At 38.4% G+C, this 13,617-nt stretch overlaps 1 protein-coding gene across 1 annotated transcript; it reads right to left on the minus strand.

Annotated features, from left to right (window-relative positions):
• Positions 1-12,123: 12,123 nt before the first annotated feature.
• Positions 12,124-12,609, minus strand: LOC113306348. Its single transcript, XM_026555294.1, has one exon. It carries the CDS (start codon positions 12,607-12,609, stop codon positions 12,124-12,126), a length of 486 nt encoding a protein of 161 aa, XP_026411079.1.
• Positions 12,610-13,617: the final 1,008 nt, after the last annotated feature.

Below are 13,617 nucleotides of genomic sequence, written 5' to 3' on the forward strand. Positions count from 1 at the left end.
TTTTGTTATTGTAATCTCCGGTCCGGAATCTGGTATCTTTGTAGGTTCCTGGTTAGTTGTGGAATCTTGTGATTTCTTTATGCGTGATACAAGATGTTGTTTGGTTGTTTCAAATAAATGTTATTTTTGTTGGAATTCCACTGCAACTTAGAATTGAACGATTAAGCAGATGTAGAACTATGGTTGATGTCGTTGTCGTGGTTCTGTCCCTAGTCTAGTTTCCGGGAGCACTGTTGCTTGATGTGTCTGCGAGTAGGGCTGTCAATGGATAAAAATCCGTCGGATATTGACAATACCGATAAGGTTAAGGTTAAGGGTTATCGGATATCCAGTATCCGATAATATCCGTCGGAATTCAAAAATTCAATATCGATAAGGTTAAGGATAAGCTATCGGATATCGGATATTATTCCGCTAATTTCCGTTATCTACTCATGATACAAAAAACTTCCAATTATTTCCAATAATTTCGGTTAGTATTCAATAATTTACGATAATTTCCGTTAATATTCGATAATTTCCGATATTTACTTAGGAGAGACGTAATCAAATGGCTAAAGAGTAAACCTAAAGGGTATTAGGTATCGAAAATTTCCGAAAATCTTATGATATAGTTATACACTAACGGTATCAGATATTAACCTAACGGAAACTTCCTTAACCGGCACCGTTATGTTAATAAACGGATATCCGTTACATTAAGATTATCGGATATCGGATAGCCGTTATGTCGGATATTAACTTAACGGAATCCGGATGTTCGAAAACGGATACCGGGACAGCCCTATCTGCAAGTTTGATTTTTCAATTTAAAAGTAAAATTAAGAAATAGAAAAGAAATGAAAGAAACAGATTAGAGTAGGTGAGCTAGGAGGTAACGTGTCATATAGATAAGGGTGTTTATTAAGATTTCCTCGTTTTTTTAAGCACAAGAGTCAGTAGCGTCGGTGATTTTGTTTGTAGGTTGTATGAATTTTCTAGGCTCACTATGTTTGTGGGCTTGGGTATATTTGGCGTTTTTTAGTCGGATTAATGCATGGTCTTTTCCTTTAGGACCCCTTATTGGCTATCATGTTTAGAACACTAATTTTGGGCATGCCTAGGGCTGAGCAGAAAAACCGTAACCGCGGATTTCATCCGTATCCGTCCGCAAATTTGTGGGTGAAAACCAATCCGCAAGAGATATGGACCGGACACAGGTGCATTTTCAAATCCGCATGCGGTGCGGTTACGGTTGCGGTTGGGCTTTGATAACCGCGGATTACCCGCACCGTAGGAAAATTAGGGAATTTAGTGAAAGTATTAAGGATAATATGGGGAGTTGGAGTTTTATATATAAGGATCTTTATTTTCTAAACCCTAATAGTTTTTTTTTCATTCGAGAGGAACAACTGCGATTCTTCTTCGAACAGATGCGATTCTTCTTCGATTGCGTGTTAGCTTCAGCAATTTCAGTATTAACTTCAGCAATATCTTTTATCGATTTGCAGAGAAATAAGTAACGATTAACTTCAGTTTTGATTCCAGAGAAAATTTAGTTTTTGATTTTTTTCCCCCCAAATCGATTTCATGTTAGGGGTCATATCAATTCTTCTTCATTGGTTCTTCGGTATTAACTTTCAGTGTCTCTTATGTTGCACGATTTAGTTTCAGAAATGGTGAAGTGAAGAATGGGTTGAAACGAGATTTAGTTGCAGTTGATAACAAGTGAGTTAATGAAACAAAACCCTGTATTTACTAAGGTTGAAAATTCAGTTTTTGTTACTAATTTTTTGGTTTGAAAATGAATTTTGTTTATTTGAATGAAGATATTTCCAAATCCTGAAGTTACTGAATGATTTTTAGCTAAGTTATTTGAATGAATTTTTAGCTAAGTTTGTTGTTTATGCACACATATTTCCAAATCCTGAGCGTGTATTATTACTGGAATGTGCCCTTATTCTCAGAAGTAGAAAGTTTGGATATCATAATACACCATGAATTCCAATTTCAATTTCATCTTCTTATCTTACAGGTTTATTATGACAGTCTAGCATCCATTGCTTAACAGGTTTATTTTGAAGCACTCCTAGAAAAGGACAGTAGAGACAGGTATGATCATATCCTTTAAACATTAACTCCATTACTCCTTATCTAGCTATCCTAGTGAATCTAGAAAATCTTTTAAGTTGTTGGAATCATATCCTTTAACACATTTGTAGGCAACTAGACTTATAAAGAGATTGGGTACTGAACATACCATTGATAGCTGGATTATTTACATACCTTCTAAGAATATCGATCATGTTCATATTAATTTGAATCTCAGTAGATAACAAGCATTGTGTTAGTGCCAAGGTTGAAGAAATTAGAGTACCCATGAATTAATTTCAATCCTTGTTAGAACGAAAGATGTTATACAAGATTTGTGCATTGAGTTAGCAAGACAACATTATGGGTTTACTTTAGTATAGGTGCAATCTGGGGTGTAAACTTGAAGTAGTTGCTTTGCTATTCTTGATTGCTTGGTGTCAATTCACAGAAACAGTTTCTTTATCATGTAAGAATGTTGTGACATATCTATTCCGTACGCAGTTAAATTTTGAGACAACCATGGATTAATGTAACTTACGGTTGACCGGTTTTAGAGAATTCTTGGGGAACTAATTTGATGCTTTTTCTATTTGTTTTGTGATCAGAAATTATTTTAATATGCCTGATATCTGATAGTATAGGTTAAGGATGTTTGACTGTAACAAATGATAGGTTTCATCAAATTTGTTACTGAACATGCTTAGAGATTGTCAATATTATGCTTAAGTGAAACTGCGCCACATCTATTGCTTGAGAATTGCTTATTTTTGCTCCCCTTAAGATTGCTGTTGTTTGTGACATTGGTTCCTCATTTTACAGATGCGGCAGAAATCTTGCAGGAAATTCCAGACATATCTATCATGGATTGATTAAACTAGTACTCAAATCCAAGGACTCTTTTTTCAGTTTTCGGCATCATAGATTCAGATGGCTTGGCACCAAACTTGTTGCATTTGAATTAGTACTTTTTTGTGTTAACTGTTAACTATCTTCTATATTTTGTTGCTTTTGAATTACTGAATTAGTACTCTTTTGTGTTAAGAATCGCATGTACTCTCCATTAGAAATTCTAGTTTCTAACTTTCTGTACTTATTTTTTTTTGATGATTTTTTGAAATTAAACCGCGGTTATCTGCAACCGGCCCGCAAAATCCGCTGATCCGCAGAGGACAAATCCGCGGGTGATTGGGCCGGTCACGGTTCCATTTTCAAAATCCGCAACTTTGACGGTTCGGTTGCGGGTGACCCCTAATCCGCATCCGTCCGTCCGTTGCTCACCCCTAGGCATGCCTAAAACTTTCAAGGCATACAAAGGACTAGTCCTAACTTGGGTGACCTTATAAGGGGTACCCTATGGGGTGGTTCAATTACCTATATGCCCTTAAATTCTCTAAATTACTACTAATCTATCCCTATCCCTAATACAAAAACCTATAATCAATAAACCAAAATCAGTTTCATATCCCTAACCCCTTCTTCTTCCTCCTCCATAACAGCCGAACCCTTCTTCTTCCTCTTTTTTTCATCGTATCATCGCGGAAATTTAATCGTCGATTCGTGAAAATTTAGTCGACGATTAAACTCATCTATATAATGGTTCGCCGTAAGCCAGTATCTCGTTCTAATCGAGCGATTGAACAACCCATTGAAGAAGAAGAAGATTTAGAGAGTGAAGAAGAAACTCAAAATCAGCCAAAAAATCAACCGGAAGAAGAGATTGAAGAAGAACCAACTCCACAAATGAGAATAAGAAGGTTAGTTTTACAAACCCATCTCGTATTTGATGTTTTTGATTGGTTTGATTGATTTAATTTGTCAAAATCATGTTTCTGCGGCGGTTACAGGGTATGGTTCGGCGCAAAACAAATCTTAGATGTGCGCCGATGTTCTTGAAACTGAACCCTGAAAGTGCATGAACGGCTCGGCGTATATCTGAAATCCGTTTTGAGCCGAACTTGGTGACACAGAGACTTATATTTAGGATCGGCTTATTCGATGGTGTTAGTTTTGTGCCGAATATGTTTTGTGAATTTCAGAAATTTTGCATGTGCGTAGGATCGGCTTGTATGGTAGTATTAGTTTTGTGCCGAATAATTGTTGTTTGAATTTCAGAATTTTTGCATGTGTATAGGATCGGCTCATATGGTAGTACTAGTTTTGTGCCGAATAAATGTTTGAATTCATAAGTCTAGATTCGGCTTATTCGATAGTATTAGGGTTGCGCCGAATATCATTGTTAAAATTTCATAAATTTTACTAGTGTGTAGGATCGGCTTATTTATATGATATCATGTTGCGCCGAATACATGTTTGAGTTCATAATCATAGATTCGGCTTATTCGACGGTATCGGTTGTGAGCCGAATATATAGGATCGGCTAATAATTTTGCATGTGCGTAGGATCGGCTTGTATGGTAGTATTAGTTTTGTGCCGAATAATTGTTGTTTGAATTTCAGAATTTTTGCATGTGCTTAGGATCGGCTTGTATGGTTGTATTAGTTTTGCGCCGAATAAAGGTTTCGATTCATAAGTCTAGATTCGGCTTATAGTATTAGCGGAATATATATTGTTAAAATTTCATAAATTTTACAAGTGTGTAGGATCGGCTTATTTATATATATCATGTTGCGCCGAATACATGTTTGAGTTCATAATCATAGATTCGGCTTATTCGACGGTATCGGTTGTGAGCCGAATATATGGGATCGGCTTATAATTGTTTTGTGGTATGAGCCGATCCACTCTCTGTGTAAGCTAATAAAAATTTCAAGACATGATTCGGCTCATATGTGTTATTTCGGGTAAGCCGAGCCTTCTTATTTTCTTACAAGTTTTTGGCTTTCCAAATCTCTTTGTTGTTCGAATTAGTCTTATAACTTTCATACTTGTGTCAGGACCAATGCAGCTACAAAGAGGAAGATGGAGGAGGTAACACCTTCTACTTCTAAAACTCCCGATCCTAGAGGAGGAGGTAAGAAAAAATTGGGAGCGGGAGGTAGAGGAGGAATTTTAGAAGAAGAAGCTGAACAAGTAAGAATTGAAAGACAAGAAGAAGGAATAGCTGAAGATGAAGAAGTTGATAATCAAGAAGTTCATCAAGAAACACAACCCCAAGGAAAACCCAAGAAAGACAAGAAAGGTAAGAAGGTGGCAGAACCCGAGAAAGAGAAGAACGATGATGATCGACGGATCACTGGTTTACACATTCCTGATGAAGATGACGTAATTACACCTCGATCAGATGGTTTGCCTCATGGTCTTCCGGAAGATGGAGGAAATGTGTTGATTGGTTATGCCGATTCTTGGGCGAAGAAATTTATGAGACTCCTGATCACAACCGTGCAGTCCGAGTATTGAGACACCAGAGGGCAGCGGAATGGAGTCTTGATGAAGAGGTTCCTGAGGTGATTGCTTACGTACAAGCAGTGCTTTATGGCCTGCTCATCAATTATGGACATAAGGAATATGATAGTGTGTCGGCCTCTGCATTTACCGAGCGCTTTTGTCCAGAAACTTACACATTTCAATTACCTTTTGGAGAGATGTCAATCACTCCTGATGAGGCTAGTAAGATTACAGGTCTTAAAGCAAGGGGTGTAAGTGTGGATGCTGGTTTTTATGACATGAGTTGGGATGAGCTATACAATTTGTACCTGGAATGCCTTGGTTGGGGTTCAATGAAAACTGAGTTGGAGTTTTGTCGATCAGTTAAAGATGTCGATACCGTTTTCATACCAGGTGGCAGAAATAAGAAGAATAAGAAGATCAAGTTGACTAACTTGAAAAGGGAGTTTGAGAACACAAAGGAAAGAGTCACACAAGGTTTGTTGATAATGGATCCCGTCAAAGTGAAGCAAACCGGAACTGCCTACTTGCTTTATACTCTTGGTAGAGACATCTTTCCCGACACTACCGGAAACAAGGTAAATGCTAATTATCTCCAATTGGTAAAGAATCTTGAAACTTGTAACAAGTTTGCTTGGGGAACGGCTACGCTCGCTTACCTGCTGGACCAACTTGCCACCGCGTCTAGGTTGACAAGTACAAACATCGGAGGGAACTTCACTTTGCTCCAGGTAACTTTTGGGAGTTCAGAGTATGGTTCGGCTTATAACCATAAAACCTTTTAAGCCGAAGTTTTTCTTACTTGGTTCGGCTTATAATACTTGATCCATATAAGCCGAACAGTTCTCTGAGTTTGCAAACTTTAGTCTTACTTTGATGTTTCCAAGTAAAACTTGTTTCTATCAATTCAATTCCTTTGATTTTTTAATGTGGTTCTTTGGATGCAGGTGTGGATATATGACCATTTCCCAATTTTGAACTTGGCCAAAGTATTTGAGAAAGATGTCGATTATGTTGATACTGAGCCAACTGCAGCACGGTACGCGTACGAGGACTCCAAGAAAAGGAACAAAAAGAAGTTGGTGGCAAGTTTGAGAGAGACGTTAGACGTCTTGGTGTTGATGATGTCGCTTTTCAACCATATGAGAATGAAGATGAAGAAGATGAAGTTGTTGAAGATGAGGATATGCCGGTAGGTATGTATCATGGGCCATTGTGGTATCCCGGTGGTTATGTTATATACGATCCTAGGCGAGTACTCCGTCAATTAGGATGCGTCCAAAAGGTTCCTTTGTTTGACGAGAAATTCAGGTTGTTACCAAAGAGTGGTAAGGGAACTAAAAGCACCACTTCATCTTGGGAACCAAAGTATGATCCTGATCCCACCGTTGAGTTTTGGAATAATTTAGACAATCACACATTAGATGCGTCCAAGTTAACACCTTTACTTGATGATCCATGTGAAGAGGATCCGGGCTATATGGATTGGTATAACCAAATTTCTCATCCCTTCATTATCAATAAAAAAGGCAAAAGATAGCTGATAAGGGGAAGGCGAGGCCAATCAAGATCACCAACAAGTCTACTTCCGAAGATGTAGTCAAGGCTTTCAAGTTATGGTAAGAATGACTTCACTTTATACTATTTTCATATATTAGTTATGGTAAAAATGTCTTCAACCTCATGGTTATAAGTTGTTCAAATGAAAAATAGGTTGTCGCGGGTAGGGAGATGTTGAAAAAATGAAGGCCAAACTTGGTTGCAAAACACAATGACCGTGGAAGAAGAAAAAATACCTCATCAACAAGTGGGATGCAATCATCAACAAAGGACAAGGACCCGAGGAACCCGAACAAAGGCCTACCACTAAGAGGTCTCGACAAGTTGGTGAAGGTACAAGCCAAGTTGGTGCTACCGTCCAACCCGGTAATGATGCGTCGGAAGATGAAGACCAAGGTGGAAGAAGAGGTGGTCGTGCAACTAACAAGAGGGGTCGTGGTTAAATGCCCTTTTATGTACACTTTTATGGTACACTTTTTTTTTCTTAAGTTTTAAGTACACTTTTATGGTGTTGCAAACACCTTTGCTTTAGGTGCTGAACTTTGTTTTTAATGGTGCTGGGATTGGGTTATGGACACCTTCAATTTCATGTTTTAATGAATAGCTTAACAGTTATGCCGAATTTATAGAGTTCGGCTTATCCTCTAATGTTAGTTACGCCGAATCATTTGTCCTTCAGGTTCGGCGCATTCGATAATCACTTATGTGCCGAACTATAAACATTTACAGGTTTCGGCTTATACGATATCCTCAATATGTGCCGAACCACGAACAATATTTTAACCCAAAAATTAACAAATTCATGTTCGGCTCAGACGATAATCATATTATGTGCCGAACCTTGAACATAAGAGGTTTCGGCTGATACGATATTCTCCATATGTGCCGAACCAGTAACAATATTTCAACCCAGAAATTAAAAAATTATGTTCGGCACATACGATTTGGATATGTAAGCCGAATTAGTAATGATTCTATTCCGGGCTATTCAGGATGTTGTTCGGCTTACTATGAAACTTTCATATAAGCCGAACTAGTGTCTAGCAAAAGGGTGGAATTGGAAATTATAGGTTCGGCGCATGCAAAACAGATTCAGTAAGCCGAACCGTTCATCAATTGGTAGATTCGGCTCATAGATGTGAGCCGAACCTCAACATGTTTCGCCGAATCATGATTCAAAAAACCTAACTTTTGATAATTGAGAGCTATAGAAGTGAGATTAAGTATAGGATATAAGTGTACATGTGTATTAGAAGCATTGGGTTCCTCATCAATGTCTTCATCATCAGGATTTGGCTCATAAAAATCATCATCTTGAGTTTGTGTTTGAGTTTGAGCTTGAGTTTGAGTGGGTGTAAAATCATTCTCATAATCTAAGAAATCAGCCATTTGGGAATCATTGGTGTAGTTGATGTGTATTTTCCTAGGTTTTTTAGATGATATATGACACTCCTCATCCTCCATTGAATCAAGAATTAGAATTTTCTCACTTTCTCCTTCTCTTTCTCTCCTTCTTAACCAAACCAAAACTTTGATTTTTTTTCGTCAAATTTTTCATCTAAACAACTCTTATAATTCTGAAAATTATTTTAATCACTAATCAAGATTATTAACACTAATACGTAAAGCGCAGATTTGCCACTAAAATTTTTTTTGGTTAAGGGGTTATCTGATTTTGCTATTTCACAACCTTTTTTGTCTTCATTCAGTATGCCTTGGAAGATTTTGGTATGCCCAATATTATGGTTCTTTTGAGTAGTGACCAAAAATCCTTTAAATAAAATTGTTACATATTCTGTGTGGGGCCTACAACCTAGGTGAGCCGTGAGCCACCTCCGCTTCCGTCCTGGGCCCCTAAGAGCAGTAGTAAAGTGTTAGCGCTTGTAAAGTTTGTACGGAGGATTTATATTACAATAATTCCTAGTCTACAGGGGACAAAATCCCGTGGGAAATATCGATAAAGCTAGATCACGTGGGACCCATGTGGGTGATGCCCACCCCCTGTTAATCTCTGTTGGAGTGCCACGACGCTGTCTCTACCGGGATTTTTCGCGGTAAATTTTTTTTTATCAACTTAACATCACTCTTTATTTTAATGTTGGAACAATGACAATGTTCTCCCATTTCTGTCGTGAAGACTGTCTTATACCTAGCTGGGTTGCAAATATCTATTACTATATATAAAAGGAACTCCCCTTGCTATGGTATTTGTGAAGCTGCAAATTGTGTGTGACCATTTTACCCCGTATCTTACCTAATCAGTAAACGCCCTATAAACAAAAAAATGAGGGCATATTAATAAATTAGGTTGTTTATAAGCCACATTTATGTTTAGAAATTAGAAAGGATCGGACTCACGTGCCTTTGGTTTAGCATGGACCCAATCTTTATGCACATGCATAGGCACGTGCGAACTTCTAATCTTATTATAAGTAAAATCTAAGGACAATGTACTAGTGTCAGGGGAACATTGTCTAAATACCCTTCAAAATTCACCGCTTAAAATATATCCTTATTCAATTTTTAAAAATACCTCTATCTTCTAAAAAGTGGAAGCAACTAGTACAAGTTGCTTTCAGAAGTGGACGCAATTAGTACAAGTTGTTTCCGGAAATGGAAGCAACTTTCTCAAATTGACTCCCAAAAAGTTATTTTTACCCCTCAAAGATATTTGTGCAAGGTCAATAAAAATGTAGGGTATTTATAACATTCCCACCTAGTATTACGAAGAGTTTTAAAGAGCAGCTAACTGCCGCTCACATTCTTCAAATAAAATCCAACACTTGTAGCAGTTTTCTATTTTAATAAGTAAATTATAGTGTACATGAGCATTTTTTTATGTTAATAAGTAAAATATAGTGTACATGAACAGTTTTTTATTTTAATAAGTAAATTACGAACATCGCTACCAAATTTTACTAATAAATGTTTTTTATTTTGTTTGATTATTTATATAAGAAAAATACATCAGAGATTAGATCTTCTCGCATATATACAAAGATGATCAGATCTATGAGGTTTTCATCTATCCATTTATCTTTTAAGGATGAACTTATTACATAAGCTAGAAACTGCAGCATGAGTAGCTTTAAAATTTGTTGGAGTTTTGGTAGTGTTTCGAATTTTTCTTCTTTAGCTTGAGCATACATTTTCATAAGCTTTAAGAGTGTTGGTTCAGAACCACTTTAAAATTCAGTGTTGTGACATGTGGATTTTGTAACCCACTGGAAAGTGTTAGAGTTGGGTAGGAGAGTGGAAGATGGTGTAGAGGAAGAGTCGTGACAGTTTGATGAAGTAGAGACAGTGTTCTTGAATGGAAACACGTTTTCATCAAAGGTCACATGACGAGACAAGATGATTTTGTTAGTGGCTAAGTCGAGACATCGATAGCCACGGTGATGGGTTGGAAACCCAAGAAAAACACACTTAGTAGAACGAGGAGAAAGCTTATGAGTAGTGGTAGCGGAAAGATTGGGGTAGCAAAGACAACCAAAAGTACGGATGTGAGAGTAGGTTGGTTGACGTTGATAGAGAATGGACACCGGAGAAGAGAAATTTAGGATTTTGGAAGGAAGAATGTTGTGGAGGTAGACGTCCATGTGTAAGGAGTCGGCCCAATATTTGGGAGGGATAGATGCATGAGACATAAGTGTGCGAGTGATGTCATTGACACGACAAATCATTCGCTCAGCTTTGCCGTTTTGAGAGGAGGTATGAGGGCATGAGAAACGGAAAACTAACCCATGTTTTTGAGCAAATTCATGAAACGATGAGTTGTCGAATTCACGACCCATGTCACATTGAAAAGATTTGATTTCACGTTCGAACTGAGTTTTGACGAAGGAACGAAATTCCAAGAACTTGGTATAAACTTGGGATTTTAATTTGAGAGGAAAGATCCATAGATAATTTGTGAAGTCATCTAACAAGATAAGATAGTAATTAAAACCGGTCTCAACATGTAATGGTGAGGTCCATAAGTCGCTATGAATGATATCAAAAGGAGCAAAGGTAACAGAATTTGATTCAAAAAATGGCAGACGAACATGTTTACTAACTTGACAAGAATGACAAAGTTTGGTAGACTGAGTTTTATTACATTGAATGGAAGAGTTTGCACGTAAATTATCTAAGATAACTTTCCCTGGGTGGCCGAGACGGCTGTGCCAAATGTCATGAGAGAACACGGCAAGGGATATAGGATGAGACAGAGACGATGTTGAAGGTGATACGGCAGAGGCAGTAATAGGATAAAGCTCCCCGGAACTGTTACATCGAAGGAGAATCTTCCTCGAATTCAAATCCTTCACAGAAAAACCAGACGGATCAAATTCAACAGACACATGATTATCAGTGGTGAATTTACGAACAGAAACCAAGTTTTTGATTATGTCGGGAGCAACAAGAGTATCTTTGAGTTTTAGGGTGCGGGACGGAATATCTATGAACTTGGTACCGGAGGCAGTGACTGGAATACTGTGACCATTGCCAACTAAGATGGAATGAATATTACTAGTGTTAAAAACAGTATTCAAAGTACCTGAATCCGCAGTGAGATGCGATGTAGCACCGGTATCCATATAGAAAGCATCGTCAGGTGAGTATAAACTCTTGGAGCTGTATGCTTCGGCAATGTCGCTTGGTTGAAGATATTCCGTGGATGGAGTAAGGTATGCCTGTGCACGTCCAACGCCAGATGTTCGACCGCGTGACTGACCATAACGGCCACGGCTGTCGAAGGAACCGCGGCTGGAAGGTTGCTGCCAATGTGTTGCCGGAGGTGTTGTAGGATACGGACAAGGTGGTACTGCCCATTGTGGTGGACAGTGGAGGTTGTACGTAGGATGAGGTGCACTGTAGAGCTGATAAGGGGACGGAGGTGTTGGCAGCAAGGGTGGTTCGGTGGCTGGAGCAGATGAACGATGACCACCACGTCTGGCATGACCACCACGCTGTGAGCGCTGGTTGTTGCGATCTGTGGTTGGAGCTGCCGCTGCAAGAGCCATAGGTGCAGACTGTGATTGTTGTTGGGAGCGTCGAATCTCTTCGGTACGCAGCTGGGATCGAGCGGCATCAAACGTCGGCATTGATTGTTGGATAAAAGAGGCTACCGTGTTGTATTCCTCCGGAAGGCCGTTGACAAGTTAGATCACAAGGCGTTTGTCATCCATGGGAAAGTCAAGATCAAGTAATCGATCGGACAGGGATTTTAGCTTATCGCAGTAATCATCAATACTATTGCAATCAATAAACTTAAGATTGACAAACTTACGTTCAAGAGTCGCAGCGCGGTTACCTTTGTTGTCTTGAAAGAGTTTCTTAAGATGATCCCAAAGCTCTTTAGCAGTTTTGCCAGATTTGAGGACGGTAAGCATTAAATCCTTGGCCATGGTGGAGAACATCCACTGTCGACAGAGAGCGTCGAGTTGGAGCACGGTGTCGGCGTCAACATCTGCAGGGGGTTTGTCTTCATTGATGAGAAAAAGAAGGCGATGAGCTTGAAGATGGAGTTCAAACAGAAAAACCCAAGATGAGTATTCATCCTGTTTGATGTCTAGGATAATAGGGATTAGGGTTTTGATGTTGTTGATAGCAAACGCCGGATGGATTGTCTTTTTATCTCCTGCCATTGTTTATTTTGGTGAAGAAGGTGAAGAAGAAGAGGATCGGCTATTAGGTCGATATCATGTTAGAGTTTTTGGTATAATGCCTTACCCTCTCTTGAGAGATAATGGCCATATATATTATTATTATTTTGGTCAATTAAGGAGAATATCCTGTGACCGTAAATAAGGTAGAGTATCTTCTATTAGAAAGCATTTCAGCGGCATTGAGTTCAAGTTGTTCCCTTGTTCCCTTGTTATCCATCCCGAAGGCTCCCCTCTAGCTTCTCTACAATAACCTACAATAGGTTACAGAATTTACATGAATGGGTTACAAAATTAACACGCACAACAGTATGTTCAGGTGACGGATTTTATAAATGTAGTTCTACTAGCAGGTTAAGTGGTATGTTCTTCCATCCCATTAGTCTAGTTTTGATGTTCTGCACTATTATTTCAAAGCTATTCATTCTAGATATGTTAATGAAAAGAGGTGATCATGGATATTTGTCATCTAGGGGTATTGGACATTAAGGATGGCTATTATATTTATTTCATTATATGTCTATTTGTGAGCTAGAGAAAACACCTAACTTGCTTAGGTTTATTAGTTACCGAGAAGCTTCTCCAAAATCCTTGAAAATTTTGATAAGGTTTTCACTTGCATCCGTAGCGGCATCACAAATTAAAAGGAGGCAATCATCTGCGAATAATAGATGACTGACAAAGTGCATGTTTGAAAATTATGTGACCTTGAATAAGATTGATGTTTTCATCATGTGAAATAGTTCTAGATAAAGCTTCCATGCAAAAGAGAAATAGGTAAGGAGACAAGGGATCTCCCTGCCTAAGACCTCTATAAGGTTTGAAGAATCCTCATAGGGATCTATCTAAAATTATAGACAGATTGATGGTAGATATGCATTGAATTATTTTGTTACACCATTTTTGGAAGAATCCCATTTTCCTCGTTATTTTGATCTAGAAATTCCACTCTACCCTATTAAAGACCTTGGACATGTCAATTTTGAGGCC

Source organism: Papaver somniferum, chromosome 8, assembly GCF_003573695.1.
Source record: "Papaver somniferum cultivar HN1 chromosome 8, ASM357369v1, whole genome shotgun sequence".
NCBI classification, from domain to species: domain Eukaryota; kingdom Viridiplantae; phylum Streptophyta; class Magnoliopsida; order Ranunculales; family Papaveraceae; genus Papaver; species Papaver somniferum.

What these genes read in the sequence shown, in the direction of transcription:
- LOC113306348 (XM_026555294.1), bottom strand. Translation starts at nt 12,609, where the DNA reads ATGGCAGGAGATAAAAAGACAATCCATCCGGCGTTTGCTATCAACAAC.